The sequence below is a fragment of the Gadus macrocephalus genome, chromosome 9, assembly GCF_031168955.1.
Source record: "Gadus macrocephalus chromosome 9, ASM3116895v1".
NCBI lineage: Eukaryota > Metazoa > Chordata > Actinopteri > Gadiformes > Gadidae > Gadus > Gadus macrocephalus.
The window spans coordinates 12717246-12737809 of NC_082390.1; the positions used below are offsets into that span (position 1 = coordinate 12717246).

Here is a 20564-nt window from a genome sequence, read left to right on the forward strand (position 1 = left end):
TGGTGCGTTGAATAGAGTGATAATAATAATCCCATGAAATATACATGCATTAACCCTTTCATGGAGGGCCTTTCAGTCCATTCAGGGAAGAGGAGGAAGTTGTACCACGCGGTTTCAGATGATGAAGGTAGGGCTTTCTCACCCTGCTCTGCTTCTGGAACAGCTGGTCCAGCTCGCTCTCCTTGCTGGACAGCTGGACCGCCAGGTCTTGGCTGCGAGCCAGGAACTGCTCGGAATCCTGCAGCCGGAGGGCACGGGGAATCAGAGTTCATTGGACTGTTATCTAGACCCGTCACATTCTCCTTCTGTCTGTATTAAATACCGTCTTGACTCAAGGCTCAGATATGCTACAATAACACATGCAAGACCAAGACTGAGTGACCACATCAAGTTTATAAGAGGGGAAATATATACAAGATAAGATTCATTCCTGACTTCCATCTCAATTATAATGTTTGTAAAAATAGGGAAGAGAGCAGGGAGAGGAGATGCCTGTGAATAGCCGGAGTACAATTATATCACAATTGTTAAAACCACACACACACACACACACAGACACAGACACAGACACAGACACAGACACAGACACAGACAGACAGACAGACAGACAGACAGACAGACAGACAGACAGACAGACAGACAGACAGACAGACAGACAGACAGACAGACAGACAGACAGACAGACAGACAGAGAGAGAGAGAGAGAGAGCAGTATCAGGGTCAACGTAAGCTTGCAATACACCGATACCTGCAGGAGGATACGGTCCTTTTCATCTTTAATCTGCTGCTCCATCTCCTCATACAAGGACTGGATCTCGTCGTCGTGTGTGGCCGCTTTCCTTCATGAATAAACCAATAGGGACGGTGTATTAAATGTATTGTCGACGTGATCCCCAAAACATATATCAACACCGCTCCTGCGGGCTGACCTTCTCATGGCGCTCTCCATCTCCCTCTTCTCCTGGTTGGCGTCCTTGATCTGCACGGTCACCCGGGCCAGGAACTCCTCGAAGTTAGAGAGGAGGTGGGGCTCGTCCCGACTCAGCTGAGCCCACAGACTGCGCACCTCACTGGGACTAATGGGACACAGGAGAAGGCAGAAAACACAAGTTTGGGAAAACTGGTACTGAGGAAAAAAAATAACAACTTGACAGATGTGTCAGCAGAGGGACATGATAGAATGCCCACGTGGAGAGTGTGTGGAAGGTGGCTGGTTTGAGCAGCCTCACCTGGCGCCGGGGCAGACTGATTGGACTCTGGGCTTGGTGAGGCCGCTTCAACCAGCCATCGTCCACACACTCTCCACGACATCCATTTACCGTACCTCCAGAGGAACATTGCGTTTGCCTTGAAGCTATTAACAAAAAAGCTCAAAGAAACATAAATTACCAATGTCTGGCTTTTGGTTTTGTGAACTCACGCCATTGTGGTTTGAAAATCCACAAATAAAGTTTTCATCAAGTTCCGCTTGATAAAACACTGAGGGCAATATCCCATAACTATATCCTATCCTGACCATGACTGAAAAGTGATGCGTTGTGTAATGACAGCCTGGGCTGGCAGGCATGCTGAAGTCAATAGAATGAACTTCATTCACTGTTGACTTTTATTGAGCTCCTGTTATTTGCTAAAGGTGAGTCCACTCAGGCATTGGAGGATGCTCTTCTCTCCCTCTTGAAGACACAGTTATTGACGTACCCCTTCATGCCAAGTAAGCCGTGTAATCATAGGCTAGGATTATAATGTCAGCATCTCTATGATTGGCAGCTGCCAGACCTATTTGAGGCCCAATCGTGATAGACCTGCCTTGACACAAGAAAACAGATGGGCCGGCACTGGCATTAAGATATAAAATACACGGACGCTGTATTGGCACTTTGGATCATACGTCAACATCACCACCATATTCGAAAGGCTGGCCTGTAAACTAATACAAGTCAACAAGTTCACCTTTCTTTCTAAAACTACAACAAACCACTAAAATGTTTGCTTTCTCAACCAACTTCAATGAGGCGTTTTTTTATACAAGGCAAAGAAAAATAATTTTTAAAATCGGTTGAGAAACCTGATAGAGCTCGTGACAAGCGACAGCTCTCTGGTTTGATTGTATTTGCTATCAGGCTGCTCTTGGCCTTTCCAACATGGCGAATCGCAGCATTGGGTCAAAGCAGTCCGTGCAGCGTCTGTGAATGTATATCACTGTTGGTACTAGGAGTACCAGTAGAGTTAATCATGCACACGTCTGGTTACTTCCTACACACCTGCCGTTCATCAGTCTAATCATGATCAACCCTTATTTTGACCATTTTGCCGTACATGTACTGTACATGTACTGGCTGTATGCCATTTAACCTTTATATTCCATATGGAAAAATTTTAACCATATGGTACAGTCTTTTCCAGGGAAACCTCAAATATATTTCCTGACGATTCTCTAGTCATATTGAGGTACTAATTCAAATTACTAAAAAGGTAAATATACAAATATCCGGGATAAAATAAATTAATGAAAAGTGAAATATTATTGTAGTCCATGGAGATAATCTGATTAAATGGTACGGCATTTTGAATGGTCAGCAATATGATACATTTAAGAGGGTATTAGGGATTTTGTTCCTTAATATTGAGGCATGTTACGTGAGAAGAAAGGACAAACCTAACAGAGTAGGAACGTGTTTGGTTTGTTTAGCACAGCGGGCGTGACTCTCACAGTATGGCACCACGTTGACTTAAGGTATGAGGGGGGGATAGTGATGACCTTCAACCCCAACAGCACAAACAGAGTGTGTGCAAATACACACAATGACACATGAACGCAAAAACAACCATGAGCAAATACAAACGGAAACACAAACACACTCATAGAGTAAACTCAGGAACTCACTCTTCAAACACATTGCTTGCCCCCAGAGACTCCATGAGCATGCAGAAGTGTTTCTCCTCCTCATCCTCGCTGGCCACCAGCTTGGTCTCCCACTGGCTCTGGGACATGGCTTCTGACCTGCCTTTGCTCGGCCTCCTAGCCTCCTCCGTCACCGAGCTCCTCTGGGAACACAGGAACTCACCTAAAGGAACGACAGGCTGTGGGGTTAAAAGCTGGGCTTCAGGGACTCGTACCGTGGGCTTTGACCCGCGGGGAACCGGGCCTCAAGATTCAAGAGTTTTATAAGTCACACTCAGTATATACAAGAAATGCAGTGAAATGAAAAGTGGCAGTGCCTGCAGAGATTGTGCAACTTTTAAATATAAAAATCAATAAAATTCAAAAGAACAATTAAAATAATTAGCCTTATATAGAATAACAAATCTGTAAAAAAAACAATGTGGAAACGTACTGAAGCCAGAAGAGAACTCGTTGAGTGTGAGGTAGCCGTTTCCGTCAGTGTCCAGGGTGTCGAACACCTTCTCCAGCTCGTCCGCGTTGAGGGGCACCTCCACGTTTAACCGCTGTTCAAGACGACACAGAAAACGTTATGGTATGGGTCATGGACTTTCAATGTTGGCATGAATCTTTGGCAATGCATAAAACATTGTTAAAAGTGTGTGTGTGTGTGTGTGTGTGTGTGTGTGTGTGTGTGTGTGTGTGTGTGTGTGTGTGTGTGTGTGTGTGTGTGTGTGTGTGTGTGTGTGTGTGTGTGTGTGAATAGCTAAATATCTTGCAGTTGCATTCATTGTACCTTAACCCTCTCTGCGGGCAGAACACATCACGTGTTATTAACCATACGTAACCTAAGCAGAGATTTCAGGGCCGGGTTAGAGCTGTTGAGGATGTGCTGGATCCACGCTCGTATTTAAATAACACTTTTCACTCGCTTGTCCATCATGCGAGCAGAAGAGCCATTAGGGACCACCTCACGCATTTGAGAACTATTACAACCAACCCCCAGATCAAAGCTTGGATTATTCTCGTCCCCGCGTGGGCTCACAAGTGGATCATCAAAAGGAGCGGGCCGGGGGGATGGATATCGGGGGGGCCGCGTGCATCTGCACAACAATAAGGCTGGAGGAGCCGCAGGACAAAGCCGCCGCGCCGCTTCTCAGCGCTTTGGCGCGCTGTGGCTTCCTGTCCGTCTCTTTCATGCGGCTCTGAATTGAACATGGAGGCGTGTGCTTTCAGAATCGTGCGGTTATTATCTAAACGGCTGCCCTATTGCAAAAGCCCCGCCGAAAGAAATAGATAAATAATGTGTGACAGGTGTTCATTATATACTTTGGTGGTGAACATGATCCAGTCCTTGTTCATCCAAACAAAACATAATATAATAATTAAAAGGAAACTCAGTTAAATAATCGTTATATTAATTAGATAGTTATTGATGTCTAAATCATTTTTAGAACAAATATATTTTCACATTGTCATAATCTAGATCGAACAAAACACATTGATACTGTCACATATCGCTCATCTTCCGCAAGCCAAAACAATTATTCACTAACAACCACTTCTTCATCCAATTACGAACCAACATAAGTGCCTTTTTGAAAACTTATATTAACACTTCAGCTCCAGTCCCCCCCCCCCCCCCCCCTCACCTGCAAGTCCCGCCGGGTGACGAAGCCCTTGCCCTCCACGTCACACATCTGGAACAGCTCCCGGGTCTTCTCCATGATGGTGCTGGTGCTGGGGGAAGCCGCGTCCCCATTCCTGAATGCTGGTTCTTCCACGCTCACCGGGCTGGGCTCTGCGGTCCCCCCCACAGCGGTGTGGGTGGTGGCAGTGGTGGCAGTGGTGGCAGTGGTGGCGGTAGTGGTGTTGGTGCTGTTGCTGGCGGCTGCACTGGTTTTGATACAGGCGGCCATGGTCTGAAAGTGAGTGGGCCCCCCCCCCCCCTCGTCCCCGGAGCTCTGTCACACGGCAGCTAGGTGGCGTGAACCAGGAGCGGAGCTTCAGGCTGCTCAACATCAGGGGCTCTCAACGATGTCACCGCCCGTCATCTCTTAGCAACCGCCTCTTTAATGATCCGATGGAGCCTGGAAGACGGAGTCGGGAGGAGATGGGGAACGTAGTCCAGTGTGGAAAGGATGGGCACTCTCCGATTTCAACAATCTAGTGTCCAATGAAGATTAGTTTGGTCATTGTCTTGAGGAAAACCTAGAATATATTAGGTCACAGTTTGCATGCATAACTACCCATCGTGTAATACATGGTAGGGTTGTACACCAAAAATGTGCTTATGGTGTGCCTTTAAGAAGATGATTACATTAGTAATAAAATTGTCCAAGTTAAATGGCCTTTGTAGAAAACATTAACGTCACCCAGAGAGAGAGCCTTAACAACTTAGAACTTTGAGCTAATAACACACCATCATCTAAAAATATATCATACATTTAAAGAAAAGGTGAGACGGTGTATGGCCATAATTATGTCCTACCATACAAGATGAATGCTGCTAAACAAGGCGGGTCCTGCCCTGGTTTATGAAAGCAGACCCATCATTACAGTTGATAGTGACACCACTGTTTGTCTTATGATTACGCCACATTGACAATGGTCTATGGGTTCAGGAACTGAAACTTGTTTCATACTTGTGATGATGACCAGTATAAAACTAAGTTTTTGGTTCGCTGAGATGATTCTGCTGGCCTGGACATATTGACTGGTTTAACCCAGGCATGGTGGTGGCACATATGCAGGTTTGCATTCAGGGGGCACTGGTTTGGAAGACTGCCTTCTGAGGATGGCAGTATGAGTGTTGGATGAGTCAGTTCAAGACTGCACACAAATACAAGTTAAGCCCTGCCTATCATGCAAACCAAAAATAAATGACAGAAATGCACACATGCAACTTTCTTTCAATCTTTTCCCTCACAATGTTTTTTAACAATGTCCTACACATAGGTTTATTATTAGACTACAACAATGCCTGCATATTACGTTTCTGTCCCCATGCATACAGGTTAAGCATGGGAAAACACCACCATGGAGTTTTTTGTGTGGCCGAGTGCCAAATCTGCACATTTGTACAAAAGAGAAATTAAAGTGGTCGCAAGTAGTTGAGACTATTCCATCACGGTCACATATACATAAACATTACTTAACAGCCACTGTGCATCCAGCTATGTTATATGTTGAAAGGTAAACAGAGATTTGGTCACATCTATAGTTTACCTCTTCCAGCCTGGGTCTTTGTGACAGGTGTTTCAAGTTAAACAAGTGGCACTGGCGTTGGAAAATATTTGTTATTCATTTCCTCTTCATGGTGAAATACCATTTACCAACTTGACCACAGTAATGTCAGTAATGTTCAAACGAGGATTAAAAAGGTCAACACACAACATGGAAAAAACACCTGTATTTCACAAATGCATGCGTTTGTCTGCGTTACAAGCACATGCATTTGCTACATCTGCATTTAACTTCCTGGTAAGTTGTGAAACTTCCTTCGCCAAAAGCATTGTCATTTTGCTACAATACTTTCGCACTGACAGTACAGGAAGAGGTCAGTCAAACAGACAACTGAATTAAACAAGATGATTTGACTAGCAATCTAATTTAATATATTCCAACAGCACACTTGAGGACCTGCGTGTGAACAAGAGACGATACTCACAGTGGTTACTTTATCAAGTGAAGAGGAGGCCTGTTGGGCGACTCATTTGCTCTGATGTAGTGTTATTGTTCAGGCAGCTTTCTTGTTGGTCCGCTGACGCTGTTCATATGACTACAACACGCAGCTACAGGAATGTGACGGAGGCACCGACTGAGTTGACTTAGGGGTGGGACTCTGACGAGCCATCTATGGGAAACCAAAGCGACACTACGACATGGTCCTGCCTCCGCTTAAACTCTATTATTTCGTATTTCACATAAAAGAAAAATATAAATAAAGTGGTTGCTTCATATTCAAAGTCAGAAGAGGACCTTATTTGAGCTTATTATAATATGAGACCTATTAGAAGTTGGCACACGCAAGACAGATTAGAGTTACACCCCATGTGTCAGAGAGCTACAAGCGATTCTGCCCTCTGATCGCTGAGACTCTGAAGTCTAGAGCAGGAGACATACGACCACACACCACAGGACCCTGGGCAGACACTCGCTCCAAGCTCAGAGCACGTTGATATATATTATTAAGAGTGAGTAAGAATGAGTGAGAGGCTGAGCGTTTGTCAAAGTGGGTAGAAGGGAAGGTCAGTCCTTTAGACTTAGCCTAAATCAGCTCTCCCAACTTTGTAAATATGTATTTATGCTGTCGGTTTGAATGTTTATTTAATAAAGTGTATTGATTAAATGTGTTCCTTAGCTGTAAGCCAATTACGATTAGCTGCAGACTATAACTCGCTGGGAGAAAATACTGCTCTAGTCTTAATTCTTTTGCATCCTCCCTGTGTTAACATAACTCTGAAGTAGGCTGTGAAAAAAAAAGTGAATACGCCAACCACAGAAAAGGTTCAAACCCACAATGTGTCTGTTGTTACCAAACAAACGAACTTTAAAGATATTCAGAGATCCTGGTTACGACATATGCAAGATATGTTTTCAAAAAAGAAAAAAGGTCTGTCACATGGGATCCAACACATTCATATCCACAAAATCACAAATAACATAAATCACCCTTTGTTTTATTTGTTTATTTTATTCAAGATACAAGGGAAGCACATTTATTCTTTTTTGCTTTTAAAATATTGGGCCATCATGACTTGTATCTTTGACATCAGGGTTATAACACAAAATAAAAACATTTAAACAAATCTTCGGCAAATATACTGTATGCCGTACATTAGTAAAATAAAATGGGTAATATGATAATTAGTCAAGGTGAAACTCGCACAGTGGTTCTGTTTGTTTAAAGAAAAGGTTCTCCTGCGTCTTGTCCCTCGATCCGTCCCCTATTTATTTGGTTACCAACGTAAAATATTCAAACTAATAAATTTAGACTTTAAACACGTTAATGATTAACATTTCGCTCTGGGGCATCTAATTTGTTCTATGGAAATACTCTTTATGGAACAACCCAATAACTACAAACAATAGGGATTATTTTGGTTCATTAATTAAAATAAGTAGAATAAGATATTTGTTTTCTTAGTGACCGCATCACTCTAGCTGATTTTCATGAGAGTTAAGATGTAAACCTTAAGCTTTAAGCCTGTAATACTTTAACAGTTCACGGGAGCCTCAACATTAACACTAAATACATTTTGAATGCCTTGTTTCCAGACAGTTTTCATGCATATAAGAGACAACGCCCTCAACTGATCCCTCAGATCCATTACGCCGTTCTCTGAAAAACAAAGGAATCAGCTGAACCACTAAATTGAACTCAGATCACTGTAGGTCAGATCCATCCTCATGAACTTGCTAACTCAAGATGTAAACCAGACGTTAGCCTGGTAACTCCAGATGTTAACTTGGTTACTCCAGGGAAAAGCCAGGTGTTAGCCTGCTTGCACCAGATGTTATCCAGATGTCAGCCTGGTTAATCCAGAGGTTATTCCAGATGTTTGCTTGGTAATTCTAGAGGTCAACTAGATGTTTACAGTTAACTCAAGATGTTAACCTTGTTACTCCAGATGTTAACATGGTTGCTCCAGATGTTAACATGGTTACTTCAGACTTTAACGTGGTTAGTCCAGATGTTAGCTTGGTTAGTCCAGATGTTAGCCTGTTTACTCCAGATGTTAACCAGACGTTACCCTGGTTACTCCAGAGGTTAGCTGATCTTAACCTGGTTGCTCCAGAGGGCAACCAGATTTTTACATGGTTACCCCAGATTTAAACCTGGATATTCCAGATGTTAGCCTGGTTACTCCAGATGTTTGCCCGGTTACTCCAGATGTTAACAGTGTTACACCAGATGTCAACAGGGTTACTCCAGATGTCAACAGGGTTACTCCAGATGTTAACCAGACGTCAGCCTGGTTACTCCAGATGTTAGCCCAAATCAATGCTCACCATTAGTCTAAAACAAACACTGGATGGTGATCAAGCAACCAAGAGCTCCTCTAAACGACAGGTGAACTAACTTTGTGAAGCGGGGGGGATGGCTCATTGGGGAAGTGCAGAGCTTAGAGCAACAGGTTAACAACACTCACAGGGCTGCCACAATGGGACCCTCAGGCTCCAAGAGTCATATCTTAACATGATGCTTGTTTCTTTTATCCACTACTGTGTAAGGACCTTAGTATTAAACTATACATCATGAGGACTCACCCAGGTTGAAAACAACTTACCCCTATGCAAGTCAAAAAACCTATGATAGAAACAAGCTACAGGCATAGGGATGAATCAAAGAGTTTGACTAATGGACATTCCTGCCCCACGTACTCGCAACAGCACAAACACCAAATCATCACAACCCAACCCATAACATTGAAACCCAACCCTTAACATCACCAACCCCACCCCATCCCCTCTGTACAAGGCTGGCTCCGTCTTGTCCTATACCACCGTACTGTTCCGCCAGGCCAACATATACTAAAGAAATGCTTGTTAAATGACAAATGGTTTCCTAACAGAGAGCCCCTCCCCCTTTACACACACACACACACACACACACACACACACACACACACACACACACACACACACACACACACACACACACACACACACACACACACACACACACACACACACACACACACACACACACACACACCAAATGTTCAAGTGCCGGTAAATCTTTCCATTGGGGTAAAATAAATACATTTGAGGGGGATAGGCTGTCCGGTGATGTTCCCTACTAGAAGAGGGCTAAACCCAGTGCTACACAGAACGACGTGGTCGGCGTACTCCGAGAGGGACATGAGAGCACAAGATCTAAACAAACTGTAAGCTTAACTTTTTAACGTTGATAGCGGCAAGTCCTGGTGAATTGTCATGCTCTCTGAGGGAGAGCCGACGTTAAACGCAAAGCAGCGGGGGGCAATTCAAACAACAGACATTGAGGGATTTTCAGAGATGTCAGCCTCTCCATCTTGCGGCCATGTAGTCTGCTTCAAAATGGCGGCTGTTTTCCTCCCATCCTAACTCCCTGACCTATCGCAGTCCCACTGAAGGTTGATGACACTGGTGGTTGTTCGGACGGGGCTAGCCTTAGTTAAGGCTATCCTTAACAGGGGGCTAGACATAGCATGGGGCTAGCCTTAGCAAGTGGCTTGGCTAAGCAAAGGGCTAGCTCTAGCAAAGGGGCTATAGCCATAGCATGGGGGTAGCCTAAGCAAGGAGAAAGCCTCAGCTGGGGGCTAGTTTTAGCAAGGGGCGTCGTAGCAAGGAGCGTGTACAGTGGATGGGTCGGTCCTTACTGTGGCTTGTAGTATCCTGGAGGGCGCGTGTGCACAGGAGCACATTCAGTGTTTGAGTGTGTGCGGGTGGGACAGATTGCTGGGCTGGGCTTTTACAACCACTTGCTGTTTTTCACACTGCAGCTCCTTGTTTGAGATAAAAATCCATAATTTCTTCTTCTTTTTTTTTTATTGTAAAAAATATTGTCTCATCCGGAGGGGAGAGGTGTCCCAGCTCGAGAGAGTTAGTCTTTAGGAAAAACAGTCTGAAGGAGGGGGGGGAGAAGGAGGAGAAAGGGCTCCTCCTCTCCACTACAACTCCATGTCCTGCGCCTCGTCTTCGGAGAAGTCTGACATGGAGCTCTCGGACGAGGAGTCTCCGGCGCGCTCCTCCTGCTCCTTCAGCGCCTCCTCCGTGGCATACTTCTGGATGTACTCTGGGGGAGAACAGACACCGTGGTTATCCCCATGACTCAATGCTCTGACCGCGGTCCTACACTGACCTTAACAACACCAAGCCTATATCTAACCTAGAACTCAAATACCTCATCTCTAAAACCGTAAAGCGATGTACAAAATCTATCATTTGCTTATAATTATGGTACAAAGGTTTATTTAGGTGTGGATGTAAGCATCAGTCAATTATGTTGGATGTAATGGGTGGATTCTATTAACCCACATTGACCCTCCGTTTAAAACAACAGGGAGGAGGTATAATATAACAATTGAATGGATTTAAGTTGTTTGTGGAAAAAATAAATAAACATGGTCAAACGATGTGCTTGGGGTACATGTAACACGGAAAGTCGGTCTCCCGAGAGGCTACAGAATGGGGTACATCTCATCCCTGTTCCCAAGCCACAACGGGACTTGGGAAAGAAAAAGTGTGTAATGTGGATCTGACTGTGTTGCACCCCAGAATACCAACTACATTTAAGTTTTTCACTTTCTGTATGAAAGGGACTGCGTAATGCAGTCCCTTTCGATTGATTCTGGAAGAAATTAAACCATTTCTGCACAAAACTTCTCCAAAACCTGCTTTGATATACTTTCAGCTGACATTTATCCATATGTTTTCGTTACCTGGTCTGGTTTGTTTTTCCGAGTTCGTCATGATAACGAAGGAGGGCATGACTTAGCGACAGGTGAATTACAGTACACATTACAGCAATGGTGCAGCTGAATGAATACAAAGTTTTGGACTTTGAGGATGTACAAACTCAGATATATGAATGTATTTAATCTGTAATGCAGTTTAATTACACATATACACTGTTGCAGTGTATAAAGTCATGGGATACCAAGAAGGGTCTTGAAGCATAAGCTAGCTGGTGTTAGTTTTCTATCACGAGTCACTGAGTTTTGCATTGATACATGAAATATACTTCCAATATCTCTCTCTTTATATGCAAATGTACACAGACAGATTGTATTCAACGGCTGTATGCGGTTCCTCCCTCCCTTCACCATAGAAACCAGAATCGCAAACAGAATTAGCAAACAAACATTCTTCATCAATGGATGGCTAGAATCAGACGATGACCCTTCCAAATGACCCACTGAGTTAGCCCGTATGCAAAGATCTCCGCCGCTGGTCAGAGAGCTGGACACGCTCCTTCTGCTGTCAACGCGCATGCAAAGACGTGCAGTCCTCTTAGTGGATCTCCTGTGCGGAGACTCGCCTCAAGTCATCGCTATTGGTGGAGCAGGGAGATGGAGTAGCGCTTTGTTTTGGACAGCCAGAAGAGAGTATAAATGTTTGCACCCGGTCAAATCTGAACCCTACTTTCAGTCGTTCAACTAACGACCCACGACAACTTAAAAATATTTTTTGAGTACCGTCGTTGTGTACGAGTGTAATAAAGAGCAATGTTTGAAATGTGCCAAACATTTATACTGAGTAGAACCCCTCACTCGGGACACGGACATCAAAATAATCTGCTCCTCAGACGGAGCTCCAGTGCACATCCATTTTGCCCTCCGAAATATTTAACAATTATTCGCCAAAGACGAAGTGAATAGTGGGGAATAGCCCACTACTAGGCTACTCCCCACTATTCACGGAGCCTGAGGGGATTATTTTGTTTTTGTTAGCAAACAAAGCGGGACATTTTGCATAAAAACCATATCCCGAGTTTGAGATCTCAATCATGGGATATTGCCAAATATTCCGAGATAGCGAACCAATCAAATTGCGCCATCTTAGGAGGTTCACGTGTAGAATATACTGAATATATATAGAGTCATATCGAACAGCCCTACATAGATATGTTTGTCAACATACTGTATTTTTAATAGAGCGGACCAGATCTTGCACTTTTCAGTCTTGTGCTGTGGTTTGTGTACATTTATGGACTGAACCACCACATAGCCCTGTTGTTGTTTTAAATATGTGCAAGTCTGACGAAAAACTGACCTTTGATCTTGTGTTTGTAGTCCTCGGGCCGGTGCAGGTACATGGCAGCTGCGTCTCCGTTGAGAGGGTCAATGGGGTTGGGGTAGGCCAGCAGCTGGGGCAGAAACGACTCAAAGATGTTGGTGAGGTCTGTTGGAACAGCAGAACAATAACATTACATTGTGTGCCAACACTGTGAGGCTGACAACAAATAGAAGCGTACAATCAATAGCGGAGTAGCTACAAAAAACTCCATGTGTTGCAAGTCCTGGTTTCTGAAAAAGCAAGGGCTGAGTAAATATAGGGAACAGAACCTGGGGTCTGCAGATTGTTTTTTTTTGGTAAGTCGTTGCAAACGTTGGTTAGTTGCCCAACACCCACACCCACATCATCCAGTTAAATACTACTAGGCTGGTGACACTTTTGTTGTACAAGAGAGCCCCCTGGAGGATGACCTTAACAATTCTGGGCCCGAATGGCATAATGGGAAGACCACAATGGAACAGTGGCTGGCTGCAAATTCAGAATGCACACGCAAGGGATAGAGCTAGTCCATCAATAGGATGGGTCAGACTAAAGAATTAAGGGAATGGAAATATATTTACTTTTTATGACCTTGAATGAATCACAAAGTGGGGGCAATAAGGTCAACAAATTAAACCATTAATGATATTGATTTAATCATTGTGGCAGGGCATAAATCTATCATTACAGGTCCAAACAACATTCCTCATGTTTAGTCACACCCTCAAATCCGGTTTCATTAGAAAAAGAATTCCCATCACAGAAGCCGGAATGCATTTTTATTTCATCTTTGGACCGTATGGGACTTCAAAGAAATAATGTGCAGTTTCTAGATCCAACACTAGACGTCTATCTCACTGATTTATATCAAAACCCAAGTAGGGTGTTATATTACATGGTTTGCTCCTCTGTAGATGAAAGGGAGTTCGGACATGAACCCACCATCTGGGTTCATTTGCATTTCAGAGTGCATTATAACATTGAACTTTATTTTCTCTGGGCAAATGAATCATACTCAGACACTCTCAAAATAAATTAAATAGAGGGCAGAAGAAGAACCCCACTGAGCAGAAGAACTGATGGAATTGATATACATTTATGTTAACTAGTCAGGACATAAATAAGACATGGAATGTAGCTCTTCGTAAATAGCCTTTGATGTTGCATTCCCTTTCTGACTTTTACCCTTACAGCAGATCAGATCATACAGCAGATCATTAAAGGGGACATATTATGAAAACACTTTTCCTGGGATTTGAAAAAAGTCTGTACATGAATTTTTGAGTGAGGTATGCATTTCTGAAAGTGGACCGCCTACAGTTACCAAACAAGCGAGTCAGTTTTGGCGCCCGCTTCTACGTAGGAAGGGGGCACAGTTGAATATTACCTCCCACTTCCCCACTGCCCTCAAATCAGAGCATAGCTAAGATTTTGTGGACAAGCATCTCCGGCGGTGCGAACTCGGCGACAGCTCAGCTCCGGGAGTACAATCCCTTTCTCTGCCGGACTGCCGCCGGAGGAGGAGACATGGAGGAGAAAGGGATTGTACTCCTGGAGCTGAGCTGCAGCCTGCCGGACTGCCGCCGAGCTCCCCCCGCCAGACTTTTCAGCTCCCGGAGGACACCCTCCGGGAGCAGCTGGAAAGCTTTGGCGGCAGTTCAGCCCCCGGAATACACCGCCGGAGCTGCCGGACTGCCGCCGAAGCTTCGGTGGCAGTCCGGCAGCTCAAGCGCGGCAGCTCAGCTCCCGGAGTACAATCCCTTTGTCCCCCATGTCGCGGTTCACGGACTTCAGAGAGTCAAGGCTCAACCATGGCTGAGATATCCCCCACTACGAGTCTTTACTTGTTGTGAAAGTGCCAGAGATGTCAGACGCTGTCTTTATGATTAATAATATCATCCGAGGCACACATAGCTTTTGGCCTTGATATATAGATATAATATTATATAAATACCCATAGATAATATTATTATTATTACAGATGTAGAGCTCCAGGAGTCTACCAATGGCAACAATCCCTTCTCCTCCATGCTGTGGTTCAGTCTAACAGCTCATTGGTCAATGGGCAGCAGCTCATTTGCATTAAAGCTACAGACACCAGAAACAGTGCATTCTGAAGGGACTGAAACAGAGGGGAATAGCGGTAGGCGAGATTTTTCCCCCTTAAAGCTATTTCAAGCAAACAGCTTAAAATATTTTTTTTCTGGAACTCAAATACTATGTTAACTTGTTGTGAAAACACCATAATATGTCTCCTTTAAATAAATAACTGACTATCCTGGCACCCCATAATACATAAATAGATGTAAATACAGAAAACAAAATGTGTCCTGTTTCAACGATGAAATTGGGACAATTTTTACAAACAAACAGTTCTTTGTGGAAGAGTGTGTGATGTCTCTACTATTTAAAAATAGTCTCTTGCACACTGCACTCCAACAAATCACCCCCACTTCAAACTGATACCATTACAATATACCAATGTTGGAAAAGCTGACTCAACAAAGCTGCTTACATTAACTCATGAATATAATTTGAGATCATGTTTAACATAGGAATGTATCAAGGAATTATGTTTTACACTGGCCTTAAAAAGGTACAATATGTAAAGTTTACACAGTTTAAGTTGGGCACTGTGTATGTAATTCCAAATATTGTTGAGTTGTCTCCAATAATGCCCCTTCCAGCCCAGAATTGTGGGTTGCCAGGTTCAGGACACCAAGTGCACATAATGAACAGCAATGTGTTTTTCTAAATTCTTTAAATCCTTCAGGGCTCTAAACTGTCTCCACCTTTCAAATGCAACTCCCAGATTTATGCATGTTGTACAAAAGTACAGTACAGTTGTCACATATAGATCCTTAGAGACGGTGACCTGCTAGTAAGCAAGTATACATGGTCGGTTACCATGCTAGTGAGTTAATGTATACATGTGTGGTCTCATTTACGATGCTTGTTTTTAAATGCACAGATGGGAAGTCTTAGTAAGCATGCTAGCTAGTTTAAGTATGGATGAAAGGCTTGGGTTAACATGCTGGCTAGTTCATTTATAGATGTCTTTTATTTTAGTTTGAAAAACACACATTTCATCCATTTTAGTTTGGGTGGTTCAGCGTATGAAAATAAATCGATGTAAAAGGGGGGCATTGGTAAGGAAAGGTTTGGGCACTGCAGCAGAGCATATTTCCGGCCGTATCAATGCCAGCAAAGCGGTGTAAGACATAAGCCATGTGTATGACGTCTTTCAACCTGTTTTGGAATGAGCTGTATCAACTTGCTCCGTTGGTGACATTACAGTAATCTCATTGGCTGACGGTGTTATCTGTCAAGTCATAGCTACTAATCAACTGTAGTGTGTAGGCCAAAAGGTCAGACCCTCTTGTGAAAGGAATTGAAAAGACCTTGCAAGATAGACTGGCAGAACCAGGCTACAAATTATTTCTATCAACATAACAACTGTATGGATGACTGTATAATATTCCAACTACCACTCTGGTACGGTACGCTTATGTTCCTAAAATGGCGAAGGCCATTGCGATGTGACGTGATGATGTACAAGCCCAATACTCTAATGACCAGCGTAATTATGAATGTTGAATATATATAATACATCACGTACCGTACAGAGCAGTCCAAGTCTGGTTGATGACATCTAGACACACAGTTCCTGACCTGGAAAGAACCACATCCATACACGAAAGCAACGTTGAATTAAGGTGATAAGTCGAATGGCGAAAAATTATTCTGCAAGTTCTGCAATTAACATATTTACAGAAAGAATTATGTAGCACAGTCATGATAATGGCTTAATAAAATGTATACAACATTATGGTTACATCACAACTCAAGTGCATATAGTCCATTGTTAGTGGAACTTATCATGGATAAGACACTACAAACTTGTCTGAAAGTCAGAAGTCCTACTCACGCCTCATCGATGTTGGGGTGAAATATTTTATTCATGAACCCTGTAAATAAATGAATACAGGTTAATCACAGAGGTCATGTTAAAAGGCTCTGTGATGCAAAGCATGCTGGGTAATAAAGGTAAAAAGGTTCTATGGTACTTGAACACCTACCTATTGACGGGGATTTAAAGGGGTACTTATCCGGCAGGTCCACTCGCACCTTCCAAACTCCTTCTTCATACGGTGCTGAAAAACAACAACATCAAGACTCAGTGTTAGCTAATCTGAAACTTTTTTATCAAAATGGAAGAAGGGGGTGAAGGTGTCTGGCACATACTTCCTGGTGGGCCGTGAAACTTCACCACAAACTCGTTCAGCCCGCTGAGGATGGTGACCTCATGCTTGCTTTCAATGCTGTGGGGTTTGTAAAGGAAACTACACAAAACAACCAAAACTGATAACGCCATATTTTTTTTTACAACAAAAGGACATAATAATAGTGCGAAGGGTCAACCGGAAACAGAAAAAAACAGCAAAGGGAATTACAGTGTATAACGTTAGAGGAACTCTGGACACCTGGACAGGGTTAGCCTAGGCTCCAGTAGCAAGACTCATGACATTCAGATCAATAATTCAGAGGCGAGGAGTGGATCTACTCAGTTCAACAACATGGACTCTCTGGTTGTATCAGGTTAAACAAGTCTGTTATGTTATATGTATGTTGTGTTATGTGTTGTTTTCAGGAAGGCTGAAACGATGACAGCGTTTTCATCTAATGGGGATCCTCAAATAAACAAAAGCTGACTCCGCTATTAACTAGCACCAAGCTCAGTTCAACCCCACCCGACTGTCTGGTTGTAACTAGATAACAGCTTAGTTCCACATCATCCGAATGTCCGGTTCTAACTAGATCACAGCTGAGTTCAACACCACCCAAACATCTAGTTTTAACACAGTATTCCATCTCAGTTCAACTCCACCCAACTGTCTAGCTGTTGCTTGATTGCAGCGCAGTTCAACACACCCGAAACATCTAATTTGAACTAGATTACAACTCAGTTCAACGCCACCCAACTGTCTAGCTGTAACTAGATCAAAGCTCAAATCAACAATACTCAACTGTCTGGTTACAAGAAAGGTTTTCAGGACGGGTATCTGATTACAGCATTTTCAGCTAATGAAGGATCCTTAAAGAAACAAAAGCTGAATTAGCTGACAAAGCTTTTAACTAGCACCCAGCTCAGTCAAACACCACACAACTATCTGGTTGTAACAAGAATTTTCAGGAGGGGTAGCTGATTACAGCGTTCTCCGCTAATGGGGATCTTTAAATAAACAAAAGCTGACTCTGCTTTTAGCTAGCACCAAGCTCAGTTTAACACAGTCCAAAAGTCTGGTTGTAACTAGATCACAGCTCGGTTAAACACCACCCAACTCTCTGGCTGTAACTAGATTACAGCTCATTTCAACACCACCAAACTCTCTGGTTGTAACTAGATCACAGCTCATTTCAACGCCACCCGAATGTCTGGTTGATAAAAGATTGCAGCTCAGTTCAACCCCACCCGACTCTCAGGATATGACTTGATCACAGAAAAACAACACCAGACTCTCTGGTTAACATGTAAATAGAGAACTTCTTCGCCTGATGCTTCACTGATGATTCTTGGTCATTTGACAAAGCAATTTAGGTGTCAAAATGTATACATGGGTTACAGCCAGTAACCTTAACTTTAAACCTAGGCATTCTCACACTGAATGTGTTCTTTTAATTGGTGATTGTTGGAAACAATAACCCTAACCCTATAGTTAACAATGGATTCTACAGCAGCCAAGCTATTAGACATCTAGCAGCAGGTGATTATTATTTATTATAAATAGCAAAAATGTCAAGTAAAGTGGGAATGTAAGAAAAATCGTAAATAGCCCAACTTTAACATTGAATTGACGATACATGACGGATCCAGAGCTCTTATACCAAAGTTCTTAAAGCCCTACTGAGTAAGAGCACTTAAATTGCAGGACTTTAAAGCCATTGCAACTGTTAGATTAACTAGACGGCAAACAAAATGAGAGCAGTTTCACTGTGTAATGGGAAAAATAAAGGCTTGAGAAATATCATATCATATCTAGATCTATAAATATATATATATATATATATATATATATATATAGAGCCATTTAGCTGTGATTATCATGCAACATTTAAATATTCGCTTCTACATTAAATATATTATGGAGGACCAAGTGTAGTCCAAATTATTTCATAGATCGTTTTATTTACTGCTTCACTTATATTATTTCTTTATTTGAAAACACTTTCAATTAAATGTATCAATAAACATTAATTTATTATTTCCATAACATGTAGCTTCGTCAACAAAAGGGGATTTCTGCCCAACCCCCAACCACTGCATGTGCACACAGTACAGCGCGTTTGTTTTTCCTCGATCAGCTGTCACTAAGATCCGCCCTCTACCATGTTCCGGATGGTAACAGGCGGACCAATCAGAATGCGGGATTGAGCTGCAGGACAAAAACAAAACAATTCAGCTCACGCTGCCAGGGCCTTTAATGGCAACAAACTTGTGTGTTAAAATGTTTCGTCGTCTTTAAACCCACAACGAACTACTAAGATAATGTGTGAATTTTCAAGCAAATAGTCTGATATTAAATGATATCCTTGTATGGACCAAATTTGACAAAACGATTTGGATCAAGTATTTCCATGATAATTATGTAATTAACGTAAGAGCACGTCTACCTTTGGGTTTGGTGAATGTCATGAAATTAGTTTACTACAAATACAATCCATAAAAAAGCAATTATATGAACTTATGGTTCGACGGCAAAAACAGGCCAACGATTGTGCAACTAAATACACAACAAAAGATCTGTAGGAAAATAGTTTAACGCTGACGCTATTTGAGAATTTGTCAGTGCCAACGAACACGAATCCTCCAAAAATGATTGAATTTCCGACATTCAAGCAATCCTCCATTTTACAACCTAAGCAATTTCAAATAATACAGAAATTGTTCAATGTCTCGCGGTGTTTGTTGACTCCAAACTAAGGAGGATTATCAAGCTAACTTACTGTTAGCTGGCTAATGCTAACAATGTTTGACGCGAATTGCAGCTTAGTTACAGAGGTCAGCGTTTACCGATGGCCTCGGTTCGATATGTGACAAATCACAACGAGAAACGTCTGTTTATTATGGTATAAATTAGATTAACCAGAAATACATGAAAAACCAGCGTTGGCTGTGAAGGCATTTAAAACAAATCCGTAGCTTAGCTCAAAACAGGTAAATAGTTGGCTTGCTAACGCATTGCGTGAGCCGACTCGGACTCGATGCTTGTTCCAGAAATAACCGTCGCTTATAGTTTTACCATAGAACCATAAAACCACAAATAATCCAGCTAGCTATACACAAATACTCGATGCATTTCAAATCAAATAAAACAATTGCCTACGACGTAAACAACACAATCGAGCTGGCAGCTGTGAAGCATACAGACAAAAGTTGGATTCCCAATCAGGGCGATCTGGTGGATGTTGTGAAAAGGATACAGTTTCACCACGTCGGTGTCCATTCGCCTCTTGCCCGGACTCGGAGACGACATTTTTGTAATCTGTTTTTCAAAAGTACACTGGCTAACCTATGGTTCTAAAGAACAGTTTTAGCTTGACAATGCAACTACCCTGGAATACTCCAGCAGCCTTACCAGTCTGTCCATAAACGGGTTCTCATAGTAATCAAATCACTCACTTTGTTTTAACGATGGTTTTCGTGGCGATATTTCACATTGAGAGCCCTTGCCTATCTAGTTCTGTCCTGTCCTGAGCAGCCTCTGCGAGTGACATCACCGTCAAGCGACACGAGCGTCGGGAGAGGAGGGGCCCCAGCAGAGGCAGGCATAACTGACTAGAGTAAACACAGAACATTGCCATGGTATTCTCTCTATTTTGCGATACTCTCTGTGTAGTTTAAGATGACAATCTATAT

At 42.8% G+C, this 20564-nt stretch overlaps 2 protein-coding genes across 4 annotated transcripts in view; both read right to left on the minus strand.

Annotated features, from left to right (window-relative positions):
• Positions 1-7426, minus strand: part of cracr2aa (calcium release activated channel regulator 2Aa) — a 15331-nt gene extending 7905 nt beyond the window's left edge. Inside the window, exons 1-8 of one of the 3 annotated variants that reach the window (XM_060060816.1) lie at positions 6552-7426; positions 5373-5672; positions 4534-5047; positions 3336-3447; positions 2885-3065; positions 930-1076; positions 749-839; positions 143-238 (exon numbers count right to left, since the gene is read on the minus strand). In XM_060060816.1, coding sequence (XP_059916799.1) covers positions 143-238; positions 749-839; positions 930-1076; positions 2885-3065; positions 3336-3447; positions 4534-4800 — 894 coding nt within the window. In that variant the 5' untranslated portion in view covers positions 4801-5047; positions 5373-5672; positions 6552-7426. Of the gene's footprint in view, positions 1-142; positions 239-748; positions 840-929; positions 1077-2884; positions 3066-3335; positions 3448-4533; positions 5093-5372; positions 5673-6551 lie in introns of all 3 variants that reach the window. The other 2 variants (XM_060060815.1, XM_060060817.1) reach the window with 2 other exon arrangements.
• A 131-nt stretch (positions 7427-7557) lies between these two features.
• Positions 7558-20439, minus strand: LOC132464446 (ubiquitin-conjugating enzyme E2 H-like). The gene is made up of 7 exons (XM_060060821.1): positions 20129-20439; positions 16892-16968; positions 16726-16800; positions 16575-16614; positions 16266-16318; positions 12644-12772; positions 7558-10664 (listed from the first exon to the last, which is right to left on the minus strand). The coding sequence occupies exons 1-7, from the start codon at positions 20179-20181 to the stop codon at positions 10540-10542; spliced, it is 552 nt and encodes a 183-aa protein (XP_059916804.1). The 5' UTR covers positions 20182-20439; the 3' UTR covers positions 7558-10539.
• Between the last annotated feature and the right edge of the window lie 125 nt (positions 20440-20564).

Coding starts and splice junctions, on each gene's coding strand:
- LOC132464446 (XM_060060821.1), bottom strand. CDS start 20,181: ATGTCGTCTCCGAGTCCGGGCAAGAGGCGAATGGACACCGACGTGGTG. Junction 16,801..16,891: donor GTTTCACGGCCCACCAGGAA/GTATGTGCCAGA, acceptor GTTGTTTTTCAG/CACCGTATGAAGAAGGAGTT. Junction 16,319..16,574: donor CACCCCAACATCGATGAGGC/GTGAGTAGGACT, acceptor GGTTCTTTCCAG/GTCAGGAACTGTGTGTCTAG.